At 46.5% G+C, this 14860-nt stretch overlaps 2 protein-coding genes across 2 annotated transcripts; both read right to left on the reverse strand.

The window, feature by feature from the left end:
• Positions 1-452: 452 nt before the first annotated feature.
• On the reverse strand, positions 453-4835 carry SDF2L1 (stromal cell derived factor 2 like 1). Its single transcript, XM_088135368.1, has 3 exons — positions 4540-4835; positions 2341-2537; positions 453-999 (listed from the first exon to the last, which is right to left on the reverse strand). Exons 1-3 carry the CDS (start codon positions 4742-4744, stop codon positions 721-723), a joined length of 681 nt encoding a protein of 226 aa, XP_087991494.1. The 5' UTR covers positions 4745-4835; the 3' UTR covers positions 453-720.
• A 2370-nt stretch (positions 4836-7205) lies between these two features.
• Positions 7206-12961, reverse strand: CCDC116 (coiled-coil domain containing 116). Its single transcript, XM_088135401.1, has 4 exons — positions 12893-12961; positions 11241-11822; positions 9735-10490; positions 7206-8356 (listed from the first exon to the last, which is right to left on the reverse strand). The coding sequence occupies exons 1-4, from the start codon at positions 12950-12952 to the stop codon at positions 7451-7453; spliced, it is 2304 nt and encodes a 767-aa protein (XP_087991527.1). The 5' UTR covers positions 12953-12961; the 3' UTR covers positions 7206-7450.
• Positions 12962-14860: the final 1899 nt, after the last annotated feature.

Here is a 14860-nt window from a genome sequence, read left to right on the forward strand (position 1 = left end):
TGCCCAAACATTTTACAGCAAATCTTCACTTGTCCTTCTATTTTGCAAATGGCTTGCTTTGGGCTTCCTGAAAGCACTTCGCAGAAAGCTTTATTTCCGTTTTTCTTCAGTCAGTAATTATTACCTGCAGAAAAAAATGGCATCTTGGCAATTGCCACTGAAATTAAAGATAAAACAAATGAAGACCACGGAGGTTTGTGTGAAGCACCAGATGGATCGGGGGCGAGAGCAGCAGAAAGTCGGGGGCGATCCGAACTATTCCTTTTCTCTTTCTCTACTCACCTCCTCCTGGTCTTCCTCATGCCACAGCTTTCCGAAAACAGACTAATTGGTTGGCATAAGAAGCTTCATTTGGGACATCAGGAATGCAGAATCCATAAGGCTACAAACTGTCTATGAGCAAACTCAGCAAGGATTCAAGACAATTTAATGAGCTGACTTAAAACGTGAGAAAGAATTACAAAAGTTAAGTTTTATTGCCCCTCGGAATTAAGAATATACACAGCGAATCATTTTTTCTTAGTTCAGGGAAAAGGGGAAAAAAGGAATGAGGCGGGACAGGAAATGGCTTCTGCAAACGAACGGGCACCAATCCGATTCAGATCATTCTGAATTAAGGGGGAGACATTGTCCTCCAAAGGTATCTCAACGCCTTTAAGATGCTGAGCTTTCAAGGAAGGGATTTACGGAGGAAACACTCATCAGAACCCCTTCACACATTCAGAGCTCATCATGCTTTGTGGAGTCCAAGCTGGGCTTAATGAAAACGCCTTCCATCGCCTTCCAGTAGTTGTGATGATTAGCAGAATGCATCCCGTGGACTTCCCGCTGACCCCTGATTGGGTGCCCATATTGTTCCCCTGTCACTGAAAGGAACACATCCGTTCCAATGTGCTTGAAGCGCACCGCGTCGTCCCGCTCCCAGTATGTTCCGCTGCATTGTACGGTCCACACATCCAAATCATCCCCTTCGCCGTCATCGCCAAAGGCACTTACTTCCTGTCAAATGCAGAGAATGGGGTGGGAGAAAGAGACGGTTTTAAAGACGTATCTTTGTGGCACGATTTAAGCTGTGTTTACGCAATGGGCTGAATCACACGACACAGTCGGCAAATGACACGGCCCATGCCAAAGCCACTGTATGATGGCTTAGGGTCCTGAACGGACAAGGCCATCATGCTGAACTAACATGAGATTTGTTTGTGTTGGCTTAGTCTGTAGCATGAACACAGCTACTGTGGTTTGTTGGTTGTGGTTTAGCCTAAAATACTGAAAGACGGCAACCCATGGAAGAAATGGTAAATGTGAGCAGGATTTTATTGGCTTTGAAATAATGATCTGATTCAAACTACATGCTATCCTGTGACTTGATGAAGCGTGAATGCAAATGGTTTTAAGCCATGGGTTCACTTGCTCTGCTTTCATTCATTGTGTGAACTAAGCCAATATTTTCTAGAACAACTTTTTCCCTTTTTAAGGCATCAAAGTTTTGTAGATAACGTCTACAAAAACAAACAGGAACTGAGAGCAAAAAGTGTAACTTGGGCCTCCCACTATGTTTTAGATAAAGTACTTTCCCTCAGCCCTGTAGAAGGTTCAGTAAATTTAACTTACTAGTAGAAATAGTCAGATTGTCAATAATTACTAATCAGTTACAAATAGCTATGAAACACTTTGATAGTCTAAACCACAATGTAAACACTGTCTGACATCATTAACAAGTATTCACACCAATGTCAAGTAGAATATTAATTACGGACGTACAGAGTTATCACTCACATATTCTTTTGTTCTATTTATATCTTCCAGAACAATTACTAATATCGATAGTAGTGGAAGAGATTCACAAACTGTGGAGTAGGAAAAATGGCATTTTGTTCTACAAAGTAGCCCTTTATCATTAAATTGGAATTAGGGACATGTTGCCATTTGTGTATATATCTGAATACAAATCAAGTCATGCTGGAAATGTAGTTTTGCATATTAAGAAACAAACCGAAAACCACAAACAAGCTTCAAGGATTTTTAGCACTGCAACTGTCAAGAACAATTATGTCCCAATTCATTAAAAACTCACAAAATTGAGGGCAACGTCTCACCAAAAACAAAAATTAACCATAGTAAGACTTATTTCTTAAATTTGTATAGAATTATGCTGTATATATGTAGGATGAAACAGGAGACAACAAATTAAAAAGCATGATTAACATTTTAACAAGCTCATAATAGGCTAGATCCTTCCTAAAGTTCCGACCTGGTAGTAGAATCAATTAGATTTAAATGTGTCCATATAGCTGAAATAAGTACAGTGTGAAATATGCCGAAATACTCTAGTTTTACCTGGTTATTGGAGAGGGGTGATGGGAAGTGGTGGGTGTGCAAGTTCTTCCCCGTGTTGACATGGGTAAGGCGTACTGCCTGCCCACACTTTACTGGCACTCCTCGTTGGCAGGACCCATCAATTTTGCCCCTGATCCGCCAGTAGCTGTTAGCATCATCTGACACTTCCACTCCAGTCACTGACTGTTGACCGCTACCTAGTAACAAAACAGTTACCCTCTTGTCAGTGAAAGATTGCAGGTTTATATGTGCTGACGTTAATTATTCCCAAGAAGAAAGTGCAGAAAAAATAATTACATTGCACTGCATTTATTTTTCTTCTAACCTTTCCTGATCCATCAGCACCAAATAATCAAAAGAGTTATATGAAATCTCTCTGTACAGGGTTTTTACTGTTTCCTTTTCATACTGACAGTTCTCTGAAACTTCAATGTCACTGAATATATAGGTAGGAAATAAACGATACAGAAGTAATCTACCTTTAAATAACAGACAAGGGACACTAACAAGTTTCCCCCAGATATCCTGCCAACCACTCAAAGCAGGTTGCTCAACTAGACGGATACTCTGGTCTGACTGAACTGGTTTCTTCTTAAAAACTGATGTTGAAATTTCATGGTCAGAGACAATCTACGAAAGCCAAAGCTAGAGAAATCACAGAGGATATTGCCTATGTTCTTGCCCTGGTCCTCCTCCTCCAAAAACCCTGTCTGGGGCCAGTAGGAACAAACTGCTAGCCATAACAAATGGGTAGGCTTGGTCTAACAACAACAACAACGATGACGACTGTATGTACATATACAGCCAATCTGAGGTAGTGGTTAAGGTGCTGGCAAAAAAACCAGGAGACGGTGAGTTCTAGTCCTGCCTTAGCCATGATACTGGCTGGGTGACTTGGGCCAGGCCCTCTCTCTCAGTCACCTCACAGGTTTGTTGTTGCGAGGAAAATAGGATTAAGGAGTATTACGTATGTTTGCCATCTGAGTTATATATAAAAAAGGGGGGATAAAAATCTAACAGTGATAACAACGGCAATAATAATATATAAATATTTCAAATTTATATGGCTGCCTATCTCATATGTGCAAAGGAATTGAGGAAAACAATGGGTGGCTTATGAACAATTAAAACAAGTAGAAAACCAACAAAAAAAAGAACAATACAACTATTTAAAAAATTATGATGATCAGCCTTTGCTGTCCTGGCCCTTTCCAGATGTCCTGAATTTCACCTCCCATAGTCTTCCAGCTTGCCTAGACCTGTGTTTTTTAAACTCGGCCACTTTAAGATGGATGGACTTCAACTCCCAGAATTCCCCAGCCAGCATGCTGGGAGTTGAAGTCCACCCATCTTAAAGTGGCTCAGTTTAAACACTAGCACAGCCTTTGGGTAGGAAGTCTGGGAGCTGCGTCTTTGGAAGGCGCCCCATTTAGGGAGGAGAGGCGTCACTAAAAGGAGTTTATGGTTAGAACAGGTTGTGCAACCTGCAGTCCCTGAACCCCTTTTGCAGCACCCCCCCTTCAAACCCCCATCACTGAAAACTGACGGCATAATTTCTCACCCTTTTGGGGGGCAGGAAACCCATGGCAGCTCTAAGGCAAACGCTTAAGAAGGGCAGTGCAAACACATACATCTCTCCAGAGGCCGAAAAACAAAGCAAACTCCCCCCAACCCCGTATAAAGCCCATTTCCTACCATTCCCGGCCCCCGGCCCCCCATGTTAAACGGGGCACCCAGACATCCCAAGCCCACCCACTTTCTGGCTTTTATTTACTGATTTCATTCATGGAGAAAAGGCTGCCCCTCTTCAATAAGCCCCTATCGGGGGGGGGTGACAAAAGCCCAAGAGGAGATCCTGGGGGGTCCCAGCCCAGCCTGGAGGTGGATTAGACCCATCCGTGGTAGAGCCTCCCCATTCAGGAGCTGTCTATCTGAAGCTCAAAGCAACCTCGCCCCCCCCGGGGGGGCTTAGACCCATCTTTCCGGGTAGCCCCCATCCGCCACAGAGCCTCCCCATTCAGGAGCTGTCTATCTGAAGCAGCCCCCCCCACCCCGGCCTCCCTTCCTCACTTTGCAGCCACGCCCGAGGGGTCCCAGCCCGCCTGGGCTGGGGATTCTGGGAGTTGTAGTCCCCGCTCGGCCTCCCGCCGCCCCCACGCCCGACTCCCCGGCCCCCCGCCCCCGTCGCTTCCTCCTCACCGGATCCGTACTTGACCTCGTGCGAGTGCAGCCGCACGTTGTGCCGCGTGTTGAGCAGCTTCAGCACCGAGCCGCAAGTGACAGCGCCCGCCTCGGTCTCCTTCGCCCGGCACGGGCCGCAGGCCAGCAGCAGCAGGAGCAGCGACGAGAGCGGGCCGGGCCGAGCCGAGGGCGGGGAGAAATCACCGCCGCACGGTCGCCGCATCTCCGCTCCTTCCAAGGCCTCTCCGGCGCGGCGGCGGCGGGCGGCGGCGGCTCGAGCTTCGCCTCAGAAACCGTTTCCGGTACCGGCGCTCGGCGGCAGCCAATCAGCGGCTGCCAACACGGGGCACGTGCTCCGGCTCCGCCCCCGCCTGGGGCGGGGCAGGGCGACGCGGGGGAGCTGATAGGCTCGCGGCGCGCGGCGGAGCGGCCAATCCGCTGCGGCGGCGTGGCGGCCAGGGAAGAGGCGGGGTCGGGTAGAAAGGCGGGGCTGAGGATAAGGGGGTGGGCGGGGCCGCCAGTTTGCCGCTGGGGCCAGAATAGGAGTCTAGGTCGCGTCTTCGGTTCGAATCCCGTCTTCCGCTCACGTGAACTTTACTTCGTAAAAAAAGGCTCTGATTAAAATATCTCCTGTTTCTTGCATTCAGTGTTCCTGCTATGGTGCTCAGCCAACGAGACGATCGTTCTTAGCGTGTTGAAAGATCAAAAGGGGGCTATTTATTCATGTATTAAATCAACTGGCATGCCACTTTAATCTCTAGGCAGTTTACCTATTAGGATTATAAACCACAGAATAAGAATAGAAAAGTAATGTGTCGTTGGGGATCATTGCTTCTTAGATTGTTTTTGATGTAAGCTACTAAAAAGAACCCAGTGTCAGGGTTGCATGAGGAACAACGATGATGATGCTTACCCAATCTGGGCGCTTTGCAAACTTCCTTAAAATGTTGCAAAACTGAAGACAAACATTATGCAAACATAGGAGCAGAAGCCTCTTAGCTAACACCCATCAAAAACAGGCAGAGCTTTAATCCCAACATTGCAGCCACCATCTTGACTTTTTTGACCATGGCTCGCAGAAGCCCCAGCCTGTAGATATCTGTGTTTTCAAAAGTTCTGGCATCTCAGTATGACTCTATCCGAGCATGACCAGAGGGTGGAGCTGGGTTTGGGTTATTTTATTTTATTTTTTAATTCAATTTGTACACTGCCCAACTCCCAATGATTCTGGGCGGTCCACAAAAAACATGAAAAACTATAAAAGAATAAAAACCAACTAAAACTTCATTGAGGTTCACTACAAACACAGATCACTGGACCCTTACACTGGTGCCAGAACTCCTATGCTAACATCCTGCCCCAGTGCCTGGGGGAATCTCTGGGGCCTGGTTCTTTCAGCCAAGATTGTCAAACACCAGGTGGACCCCAAGGAAAAGCAAGGAAAAACCAGGAGGGAAAAAAGGGAAGGGGAGGGGAGGGGAGGGGAGGGGAGGAGAGGAGTGGAGTGGAGAGGAGAGGAGAGGAGAGGAGAGGAGAGGAAAGGAAAGGAAAGGAAAGGAAAGGAAAGGAAAGGAAAGGAAAGGAAAGGAAAGGAAAGGAAAGGAAAGTTGAGGGAGGGAGGGAGAGAGGGAAGGGAAGGGAAGGGAAGGGAAGGGAAGGGAAGGGAAGGGAAGGGAAGGGAAGGGAAGGGAAGGGAAGGGAAGGGAAGGGAAGGGAAGGAAGCAAATGGATGAAGAAGGAAAGGAAAAGAAAGGAAAAGAAGTAAATGGATCAAGACAAAAAAGGGAAGGGAAGGGAAGGGAAGGGAAGGGAAGGGAAGGGAAGGAAGGAAGGAAGGAAGGAAGGAAGGAAGGAAGGAAGGAAGGAAGGAAGGAAGGAAGGAGACATGAATGAGGAAGTAATCTGGTTAAATCGAAGCTTTTGCACAGTGCATTTCTATTCCCTGAGAAACTGATCATTCCTGTCTGGGAGGGGGCACACCTAGCTTTTCTGCCTTAGATCCCTGGAATATCAATTTCAGCTGTAGAAAACCAATCCCATATTTGCTGGCATTTCTGTATAGTTTTCTGTACAGGTTTCCTGTAAAGTGTGCAGCAAACACTCTACAGTTGTGGAGGAAAGCGGGAATGGCCTTGAAGGACAGGAGGAAGAGCAGGTACCAAGGCAGTGGTCAGATAAAAGGGGCTTGAGTCCAGGCCAAGAAAGTAATGTGAAAAAACGTCTCAGACAAGCCCCTCCCTAGCTCACATGAAGATAAAGTGAGGGAGGGGGAAGCATATTCAGACTTACAGAATCCTGCAACTATAGCTTTACAATAAGAGTAGCCCAACCTATATGGTTTCTTAATCCGGTCTACCTTGTTGGGCTGAAACAATGCCTTTTAGTCTGACTCCATCAACCCCACCCGTGTGAGCCCCACCACTTGCCTTTCGTGACATATTGCACATTTCCAATCTGGCTACCTCCTTCCCAACTTGGATAGAGTTTTGCTGGTCAAGCATAACTCAGATTTAGAACCATAATCTTCCGATGGGCTGCTGGTGGACAGTCAGAGATGTGAATTCAAAACGAGAAGATCGTCTTCTTTCTGCTGACCTGAAACTTTTTTTTCTAGAATGACAAGGAGGCTTCTGTTAAACAGGCAAAAGAAAGCATAGGATAGATAGGAGACCAAGGAAAAAAAGGCTTTTTAATGTTAAAAAGTACATAACCGTCAGAGGGAGCTCCGTCACCTCTCTGACAAGATGGTAGGACAGATTAGGAAGAATAAACTCAACATTTTATGAAGAAAAAACTCAACCTCCAAAAGTCCAACCGGCTGATCATCTTGCTGGTGAGATACCGGTTAGATTCAGCGGAACGAGGGCATTTATCTGAGTTATGGCGCCGTATACAAATGTGTGCTTATTAATCAGACAGAAGTTGAGCTTCAGATTTTAGGTAGAACGGTCTTGCTCCCTTCTCCACCGAAGCTAGACTTGTGAGAAAAAGATTTCTTCAGCTGAGCTTCAGGCAGCTGGCTGGTCGATTCCACCTCTGGTAACAGACCGGTAGACCCGCGATTACTCTGAGGGGCGATGTTGGCTTTTCGGGAGGAATGTGAGTGCCTTGGAGTGCCAGCTGCTGAAGGAGACCCTGGAGCATCTTCGAATTTCCTGGGATTTTCTACTGTAACAGTTGAGGCCTTCACGCTGTCTGGACTTCCAATAGCCGATGGCCTTGAGCTTGATGGTTGGGTGAAACCATACTCATCGGCGGAGACCTGGTCTGGTTCAGTATCGGTTGGAAATTGTGGAGGGACGATCTCAAAAATATCGGGTTCCCCCTGCTCAGTGATGGAAGTTAAGCCTTCTGTTTTGTGGGACTTCGTGTCCTGCTCCCCGGGCAACTTCATTACGACGACTTTTCCTTTTGGTACTCCTGTGGGTTTTAAGAGCGTGGTCTTCTTCTCGTCTGTTTTTGTCTTCTCTCCGGGTTTCTTCTTTTTCTTGTCCCCACCCTTCTTCTTGTCCGGTTTCGGCACTTTGGGCTTGGGGGGTCTCTTCTTGTAGACCTCCTCGTAGACTTTCGTCCAGTCAATCTGAGAAGAAAGACGGATCCCACTACCCCTGACTTTCTTGTAGCCGAACATGATTTCCAGCAACACTTTCGTGACCGGAACCGAGATGAAACCCAGTTTCTCGGAAAGAAGGGTTTCATAGTTGTACTTGTACAAGATCATCTTTGCGGCGTTTTCAATCAAGAAGTCAATGATTGACTGCTTTGGAAGTGGCCGAGCCTGCAGACGGGCCCGTTTAATATCTTTGGGAGTGATGATGTCCCTTGTAAGAATCGTCTGTGAACAGCAGAAGAAAAGAAGAACCCGTGTTTAGGGAACTGGTTCAGAGAAACACTTAAAATAAGAACTTGCTCATAGGCAACAGTGCTGTGAGAGGCAGATCCTGCAGAGAAAGGCTGAGCCACTGGGATAAAGGGGTCCCGAACGAAGAGTGTGGGGAGGAAAGTAAACAAGAATAAACATCTGTGGGATGGCAGGAATACGCGAGGACATCAGAAGCTCACCGGGACAGTATCTTTCCTTTTGCCTTATTTAAAATATATTTTATAGTTCACATTGGACAATTTGAGCAAGGACGTGTTTACGGATACTTGCTCTAATCTAGTCCAATCCAATCTGCCCTAACTCAGTCTAATCTAATCCAGGCCAATCCAGTCCAATCCAAACTAATCCATTTACTATATTCCAATCCCATCCATCTGCTACCTAATGCAGTCTAATCCAGGCCAGGGTGTGATGGAATGGAATGAAGAAGGCCAGGCTCAGGGAGATAAACATTTTCTTAGCTCGCCGGAGGAGCGTGGGAGCTAAGAAAATGTTTATCTCCCTGAGCCTGGCCTTCTTCATTCCATTCCATCACACAGGCCAATCCAATCCAAATCCACCTATTTGCCATAATCCAACCAATCCAATCCCACTGCTATCTAATCCAGGTTTACCTAATCTAATTTAATCCAATCCATTTGCTATCTAATCCAGTCCAATTTAATCTAACCTGATCTAATCTAATACGATCTAGTACCTAATCTAATTTATCCTTCAACTCCTTTCTATAGCAACTGGCACCCTACCTCCATAACTCTACTTGTTAATAGAAGCCCCGCTTGTTCTGAGGACAATTTCATTTGCTTTCTCGTACTGGAACGGCATCTCAGCAGTGAGGCCACTGGGGAAAAGGGAGATCACTGCACAATTTAGAGACCTCGGTGGAACTAAGGGCTGCTAAAGAAAGAATGAGTTTGGAGTTCTTTTCTGCTCTTTGTGAAATTGTCGGGGTTTAGCCAGGATTTAGCCATGCTGCCCTGTGGATGGTTGACTTGGGAACCTATGCTCTGAAACACATGAAGGAATAAGGGTGGAGAGATGACAATGTGCTTTGTAGGTCAACGACCAAAATGATTGCTGATGGTGTGCAAAGGAGAACGCATCTCATCCTTGAATACGTTCAACCAGGACCTGCAAATGTTGGCTTACGGAGAAGATCGCTAGCCCAGGTTTCCCCACCCTGGCCCTCCCAAATGGATTGGGAGCCCAGTTCCCAGCATTCCTAGGCAATACAGCTTGGCATTCTGGGAACGGTGGCCCAAACACATCAGAAGAGCCCCGGGCTTGGTCTTGGCTCGCCCCAAGCATTAGAAAGGAAACACATGATTACCGATTTGGTGGTCTCGGTTTCGGTCTGGCTTGCGTCCAGTTTCTTCTGTTTCGGTTTTGGAAGAGGAGGTGGGACGTACTTCGGCTTGGGTGGGGGTTCCTCGGGGGGTGCCCTCGGCTTCGTTTTGGGGAGGGGGGGCGGGACGTACTTGGGCTTGCGAGTGGGCTCCTCCGGGAGGGTGGACTTCCGTTGGGATTTGGGAAGGGGGGGTGGAGTATATTTCGACCGCCCTTTCTCATCCCCGGAGCCCTTCTTCTTCCCCTTCCTCTTCTTCTTGCGTTTCCCACCGCCACATGGGCCTTCACCATCACCCTCCTCTGAAGTTTCTTCCCCACTTCCAGATTCTGAACCACTGCCCTCTTCCTCCTCGGATGACTCCCAGAGATAGCTTCGCTCGTCAAAAAGATCTATAAAAGGGATCCCACCCGTCATGGTGGCCTCCAGGACTTTGAGAACCGCTTGGTTGATGATATCTTGGAGCGCTACGAGGATTTTGTTTTCTTCTAAGAAATCCAAAGCGTGGAAGGGCTCTTGGGTGGCGTAATACAGCGGGATGCAACGCGGGGTAGGCCGTTTCAAGACGCTGGTGATTTCCTTGTGGAGCGATTCGAGTGAAAACGACTCTTGTGGAAGGGCTTTCTTGAGTTTGGCAAAATAATCTCTCCTGGGCTGTTCCATGGACTTGGCTAACTTGGCCCAGACATGCAAGTGCTCTTGCCAGAAGAAGTAGCTGTCTCCCGACTGTTCGGAAAACGTCTGCGAGTGAGGAAGAGCGAGAGCGAAAACAATCAGTGGAGAACGAGTTTATGCTAGTAATCCCACAAAGGGGCGTCTTTGGGGACGGCAGGAGAAGAAGTGGGAAAGAGACAGTCCCTGTTTCCTATAGGGCGGCAGGGGTGTCCAGAGGGGGAGTCAAAAAAGTCAAGGCGGCACCGGTGGCCTTGGCATCAAAGCCCCACCCTTTAAATGTCTGTGGCATGTGAATTTTGCATGCATTGTGGTGGCACAATCTTGGGGAGGGGGCTGCAAAAGAAACAAGCCCAGGGTATGTTTGTGTCAGTCCTTCGAGGTAGACCAGACTTGGAAACCAAAGTTATGAACGCTACAACTACTTTTATCATAGGGTTACAGCTACAGAATCTTGCAGGTATGAAAGAGCCTCCCCGCTCTCTTATCTCCAAGAGAACTAGGGAGGGTCAATTCTGAGACACTTTCTCTCATTACATTTCTGCCCAGACTCAAATTTCTTTTATCTAATCTTTGTCTTAGTTGTGGCTCTTCCTCCTGTTCCTCAAGGTCATTCTCACAGTCCCTTGTATCATGTAACTTGCAGACTTCCCATCAACCCAGGTTGGTCATCCCTTAGTCCTGACCCTTTTTAGTACTGGGGGCTGAAAATCGGGTGCAGGAATTTATTTTCCTGAGCAGGATCCCACCACCCCGATGCAAACCTTTGGGTCCAATGAATTGCATTGTGAGGGGGAAATTCCACTGGCTTAAAAATACCTCAGCATGGAGTCCTCCAGACAGTTCCCGCACAGCCTTCTTTCCATCTTTGGGGAGCCTGGCAACATACTTATCCAAGAGACATATTTTGCCCCCTGATTTCGACTCCCCTCCACTCGTGAAGCGCTTTTCCTGGTCATCGTCCGAGCTGGAGGTCGTGGTGGTTTGATATTTTATCTGGGAGTGCATTGAACTGTAGGAATAAGTCCACGACTCACTGTCCACACTTGAGCGGGAATCTTCTTGGATGTCAAACACGGGATCCCCGCTCTGGGTTGTCATGTCGCGAAGCTTCCGGACGGCGTCCTCCACAATCAGCTGAAGGCTGTCCAGGACCTCCTCATCTGCTAAGAAGTCCACAAACTCTGAAAATTCGTTGGCCAGATGGCTGGGTCTCCCATTGCTGCTGCTGCTGCTGCTCTGGTAGTGTTTCCGCTTCCCTTGGTCTCCCCGGGAAAAATTGTTGAAAGTCCCGGTGGAGGTGGGTGAACGTTGATTTCGGAACTGACAGCGAGACGGGGGCCTAAGCAGGCTTCTCCAATCGCAGGGGCTTCTTCTTGAACTGGCGTGGGCGTTTCTGTCCTACAAGAGAGCAAAGGGGGCAGCAGGCAATAAAGGAATAAGGGGTTTAATAAAGAGAAGTGACATCCACATTGAGAAAATGAATCCCTAGAGCAGTGTTTCTCAACCTTGGCGACTTGAAGATGGCTGGGTGGGGAATTCTGGGAGCTGAAGTCCACACATCTTCAAGTTGCTGAGGTTGAGAAACACTGCTCCAGAGAATACCTTTAAACAGAGACTTATTAGAAATAAACAAAATGTCTTGTACTTGCTGGTCAACCCAGCTGCTTCTACTGAGCATATGTTTGGGACACATGTCTCATCCGTCCTGTGATTGGGCCGGCCCCTTTCAGAGGAACTGGGTTAAAATTCAGCTGTTGAAATGAAACCCACTTTCCATTCTGTGATGAACAGTTAACTCTAAATTGGGAACGTAGGGTGGTCCTCCTTCAGACCTGATGCCAACGTTGATTTTGATCGGGAGGAGGGGCTACACTTGATTCAGATGAATTGGACAAGATTTCTTCTGTGTCTTCCTTAGGAGTTGATGTACTCATTGGGGAGCAAAGATGCATTCACTATGGCCAAACCCAAGAATGCTGGAATTCTATGCATGGGAACCCTATAACTTTCCATTTCTGGCCTTTTCTGGGAGCTGAAGTCCACACATCTTAAAGTTGCCAAGGTTGAGAAACACTATCCTAGAAGCAGATGTCAGACCCCACACCGCTGGGCAAGATCAAGCCAGCAAGAACTATACAGATTTCAAGAAAGTCTCTTTAATGTCTTTAAAGATACTGCCAAACTGGGAAGAAATGAGAAGACATTACACCACTTCTGACCAAACTTTTCATTGGTCAGTTGAGTTTGCAGAAAGACCTGCAGAAGTTGAGTAGGTTCTGGGCATCTGCTTAAAAATCTGGGTCTAGATCTGCGTTTGGATTACAGTCAGGAAATGGATGGAGAACTGGTGTTCCCAGAGGCTAATGAGTGATTTTTTTGATGCTGAAGATTTTGGTCCTGTTAACTCCCAGTTTGGTGAGTCCTGTTTCTAGAAAGAGATGCGAAGGGAACTCTTCCTTGGTCCTTACCTGAGGTCTTCTGAAGCTCTCATCATCAGCTAGATAGCCAGAATATTTGCGACTCTCCATAGTGCTGAAAGAACAGCTCCTCCTCCTTCTTCACACCTTCTTCCTCCTTTCCCTGTCCATGGAAGAAAAGAATTTTTAGTCTTATTTATTGCACTGTCCTATTTTTGCTTCCGCACGTGGAACATTTTCGGAGCCCTCTTGATAGGAAAATCATTTTGGCCTGATCCACATAAGATGGCATATTTAACCAGTTGAGACAAGGAGACCCTACTGTGAAGGTTAGCAAGCTTTGCGCGGGCTGCTGCTAAACAGAGAGATGATTTTTATCAAAAGTTCCTCATGTTTTAATCTGCCGTAATAGCAATGTTTCAATGTTCGGACTGAATTTTGCACACTTGAATGTCTGTTCGGTGGCTTTTATGTAGGCTTAACTTATTTGTTACAACTGGTGGTCAAAACAATAAACAGATTGGTTGATTCATTGATAGTCTTATGTTTTTTACAAATAGGAATTTTGGAAGTTGGGAGGGAGACTATCTTGGACAATATCGGTCCCACCATCCCTGAAAGTTTTCCCTCCAAAGAATTGGGAGCTGTTGAAGGAAAAAAATCTCAATAGAAAGGGGGAAATCTCTCTCTTTCTCTGTGTGTGTATCTCCAAAAGAAAAGACAGAAAGAAGAATCCAATGTCAGCAAAATATGGAGGTGTAGGAGTGAAAAAAGAAAAAAATTGAAAAGGTCTTCGTTATGCTCCTTTTGACCTGGTTTCTACACCGCGCTAAGGCATCAATTGGTGAAGTCTGTTTGGTTGAATAAACCACAACTGGTTGGGTTCACACAACCGTGTGGACCCAGAAACCATGGTCTAATAAAGAACAACAGCTGGGTTTATATGACCAAGAACCCTCCAGTGAAAGTGGTTTTCTGTATTGACTCATTTCAGCAACTCAGGTCGCATCTGGCAATGGTGGCTAGACCCTCCATCGAGCATAAAGCTAGCTTATAGCTTGACGAACACCCCCCTTTTGAACATAACAGGGAAAAACCCCAGATGTCCTTACAACGACATTCAGGAAAGTTCGACACCCGGGAGTTAAAGAATGGGAGGGCTTCTACTCTCTGGAGAACTCACCCCGGTCTTCTTCTCGTTGAGAAAAAGCCAAAGGTTTTGCCAACGGGAGAAATCAGTCCAGACGCCAAGCTTCAGGTACAAGACGAAGAGTTGCTTACGGCTTAAGAGAAGAAGAAAGAAGAAGAAAAGAAGCTTCCTTTCCTTTGTTACGTCAGCAGTTCTATTGGGGAGTTTCCAATTCTATCCATTTGCATAAAATAACTTGAGTTTACGCTAGGCCTGTACACAAGACGTTGGAATCCAGAACCCTGACTTGCACGTTTTAGTTCCGAAGCCCAAATCTGCCTCTTAAATGTCCGAATGATTGAATTACTTTTATTCTGTTCTTCAATAGAGTGGGGGGGGGAGTGACATCATTCACATCAAAGCGGGCATCGTGGCTCGCCCAGGATGGCAATGGCAAACCGTCACCCGCTCCGGGGACTCTGTTCGGTGCCAGCCTCGGAAACATATATTTTTTCATTATTATTTTTGAGCTGTTATCGTCATGTTATAAAGCCTGACGCATTGTATGATTTCAATGCAGATTTCAACGCAGTAACGTTGATATAATAGGACTTCACCTGAGGAACCTTCAGTTACTTAAACGGCTGAAAGGATTGCAAATAAAAAGAGAAAAGCAAAAGTTCTTTCGCAATTCGTTGCCACGCAGGAGGGAGGTGTTGCAAGCATAAAACGGTTTAACTTTTCATCCAAAGTGGAGTATAAGATAAAAAAGAACGAACCACTGCAATTCACATCAAAGGATTAGTTATATAATGATACTTTCCATCTTGAACTAATTACTTAATATTAAGATCTCCGTTGTATTGTTACTTAATGTGAGCGTGTGTTTA

Source organism: Python bivittatus, unplaced genomic scaffold (assembly GCF_059951505.1).
Source record: "Python bivittatus isolate LINGU-HERP-01145 unplaced genomic scaffold, Pbiv_v1 ctg000100_np1212, whole genome shotgun sequence".
In the NCBI taxonomy this organism is placed as follows: domain Eukaryota; kingdom Metazoa; phylum Chordata; class Lepidosauria; order Squamata; family Pythonidae; genus Python; species Python bivittatus.

Coding starts and splice junctions, on each gene's coding strand:
- SDF2L1 (XM_088135368.1), bottom strand. CDS start 4,744: ATGCGGCGACCGTGCGGCGGTGATTTCTCCCCGCCCTCGGCTCGGCCC. Junction 2,538..4,539: donor CGAGGTCAAGTACGGATCCG/GTGAGGAGGAAG, acceptor TTTTGTTACTAG/GTAGCGGTCAACAGTCAGTG. Junction 1,000..2,340: donor CACCCCTCTCCAATAACCAG/GTAAAACTAGAG, acceptor TGCATTTGACAG/GAAGTAAGTGCCTTTGGCGA.
- CCDC116 (XM_088135401.1), bottom strand. CDS start 12,952: ATGGAGAGTCGCAAATATTCTGGCTATCTAGCTGATGATGAGAGCTTC. Junction 11,823..12,892: donor AGAGCTTCAGAAGACCTCAG/GTAAGGACCAAG, acceptor GCTCTCTTGTAG/GACAGAAACGCCCACGCCAG. Junction 10,491..11,240: donor CTGGAGGACTCCATGCTGAG/GTATTTTTAAGC, acceptor CCTCACTCGCAG/ACGTTTTCCGAACAGTCGGG.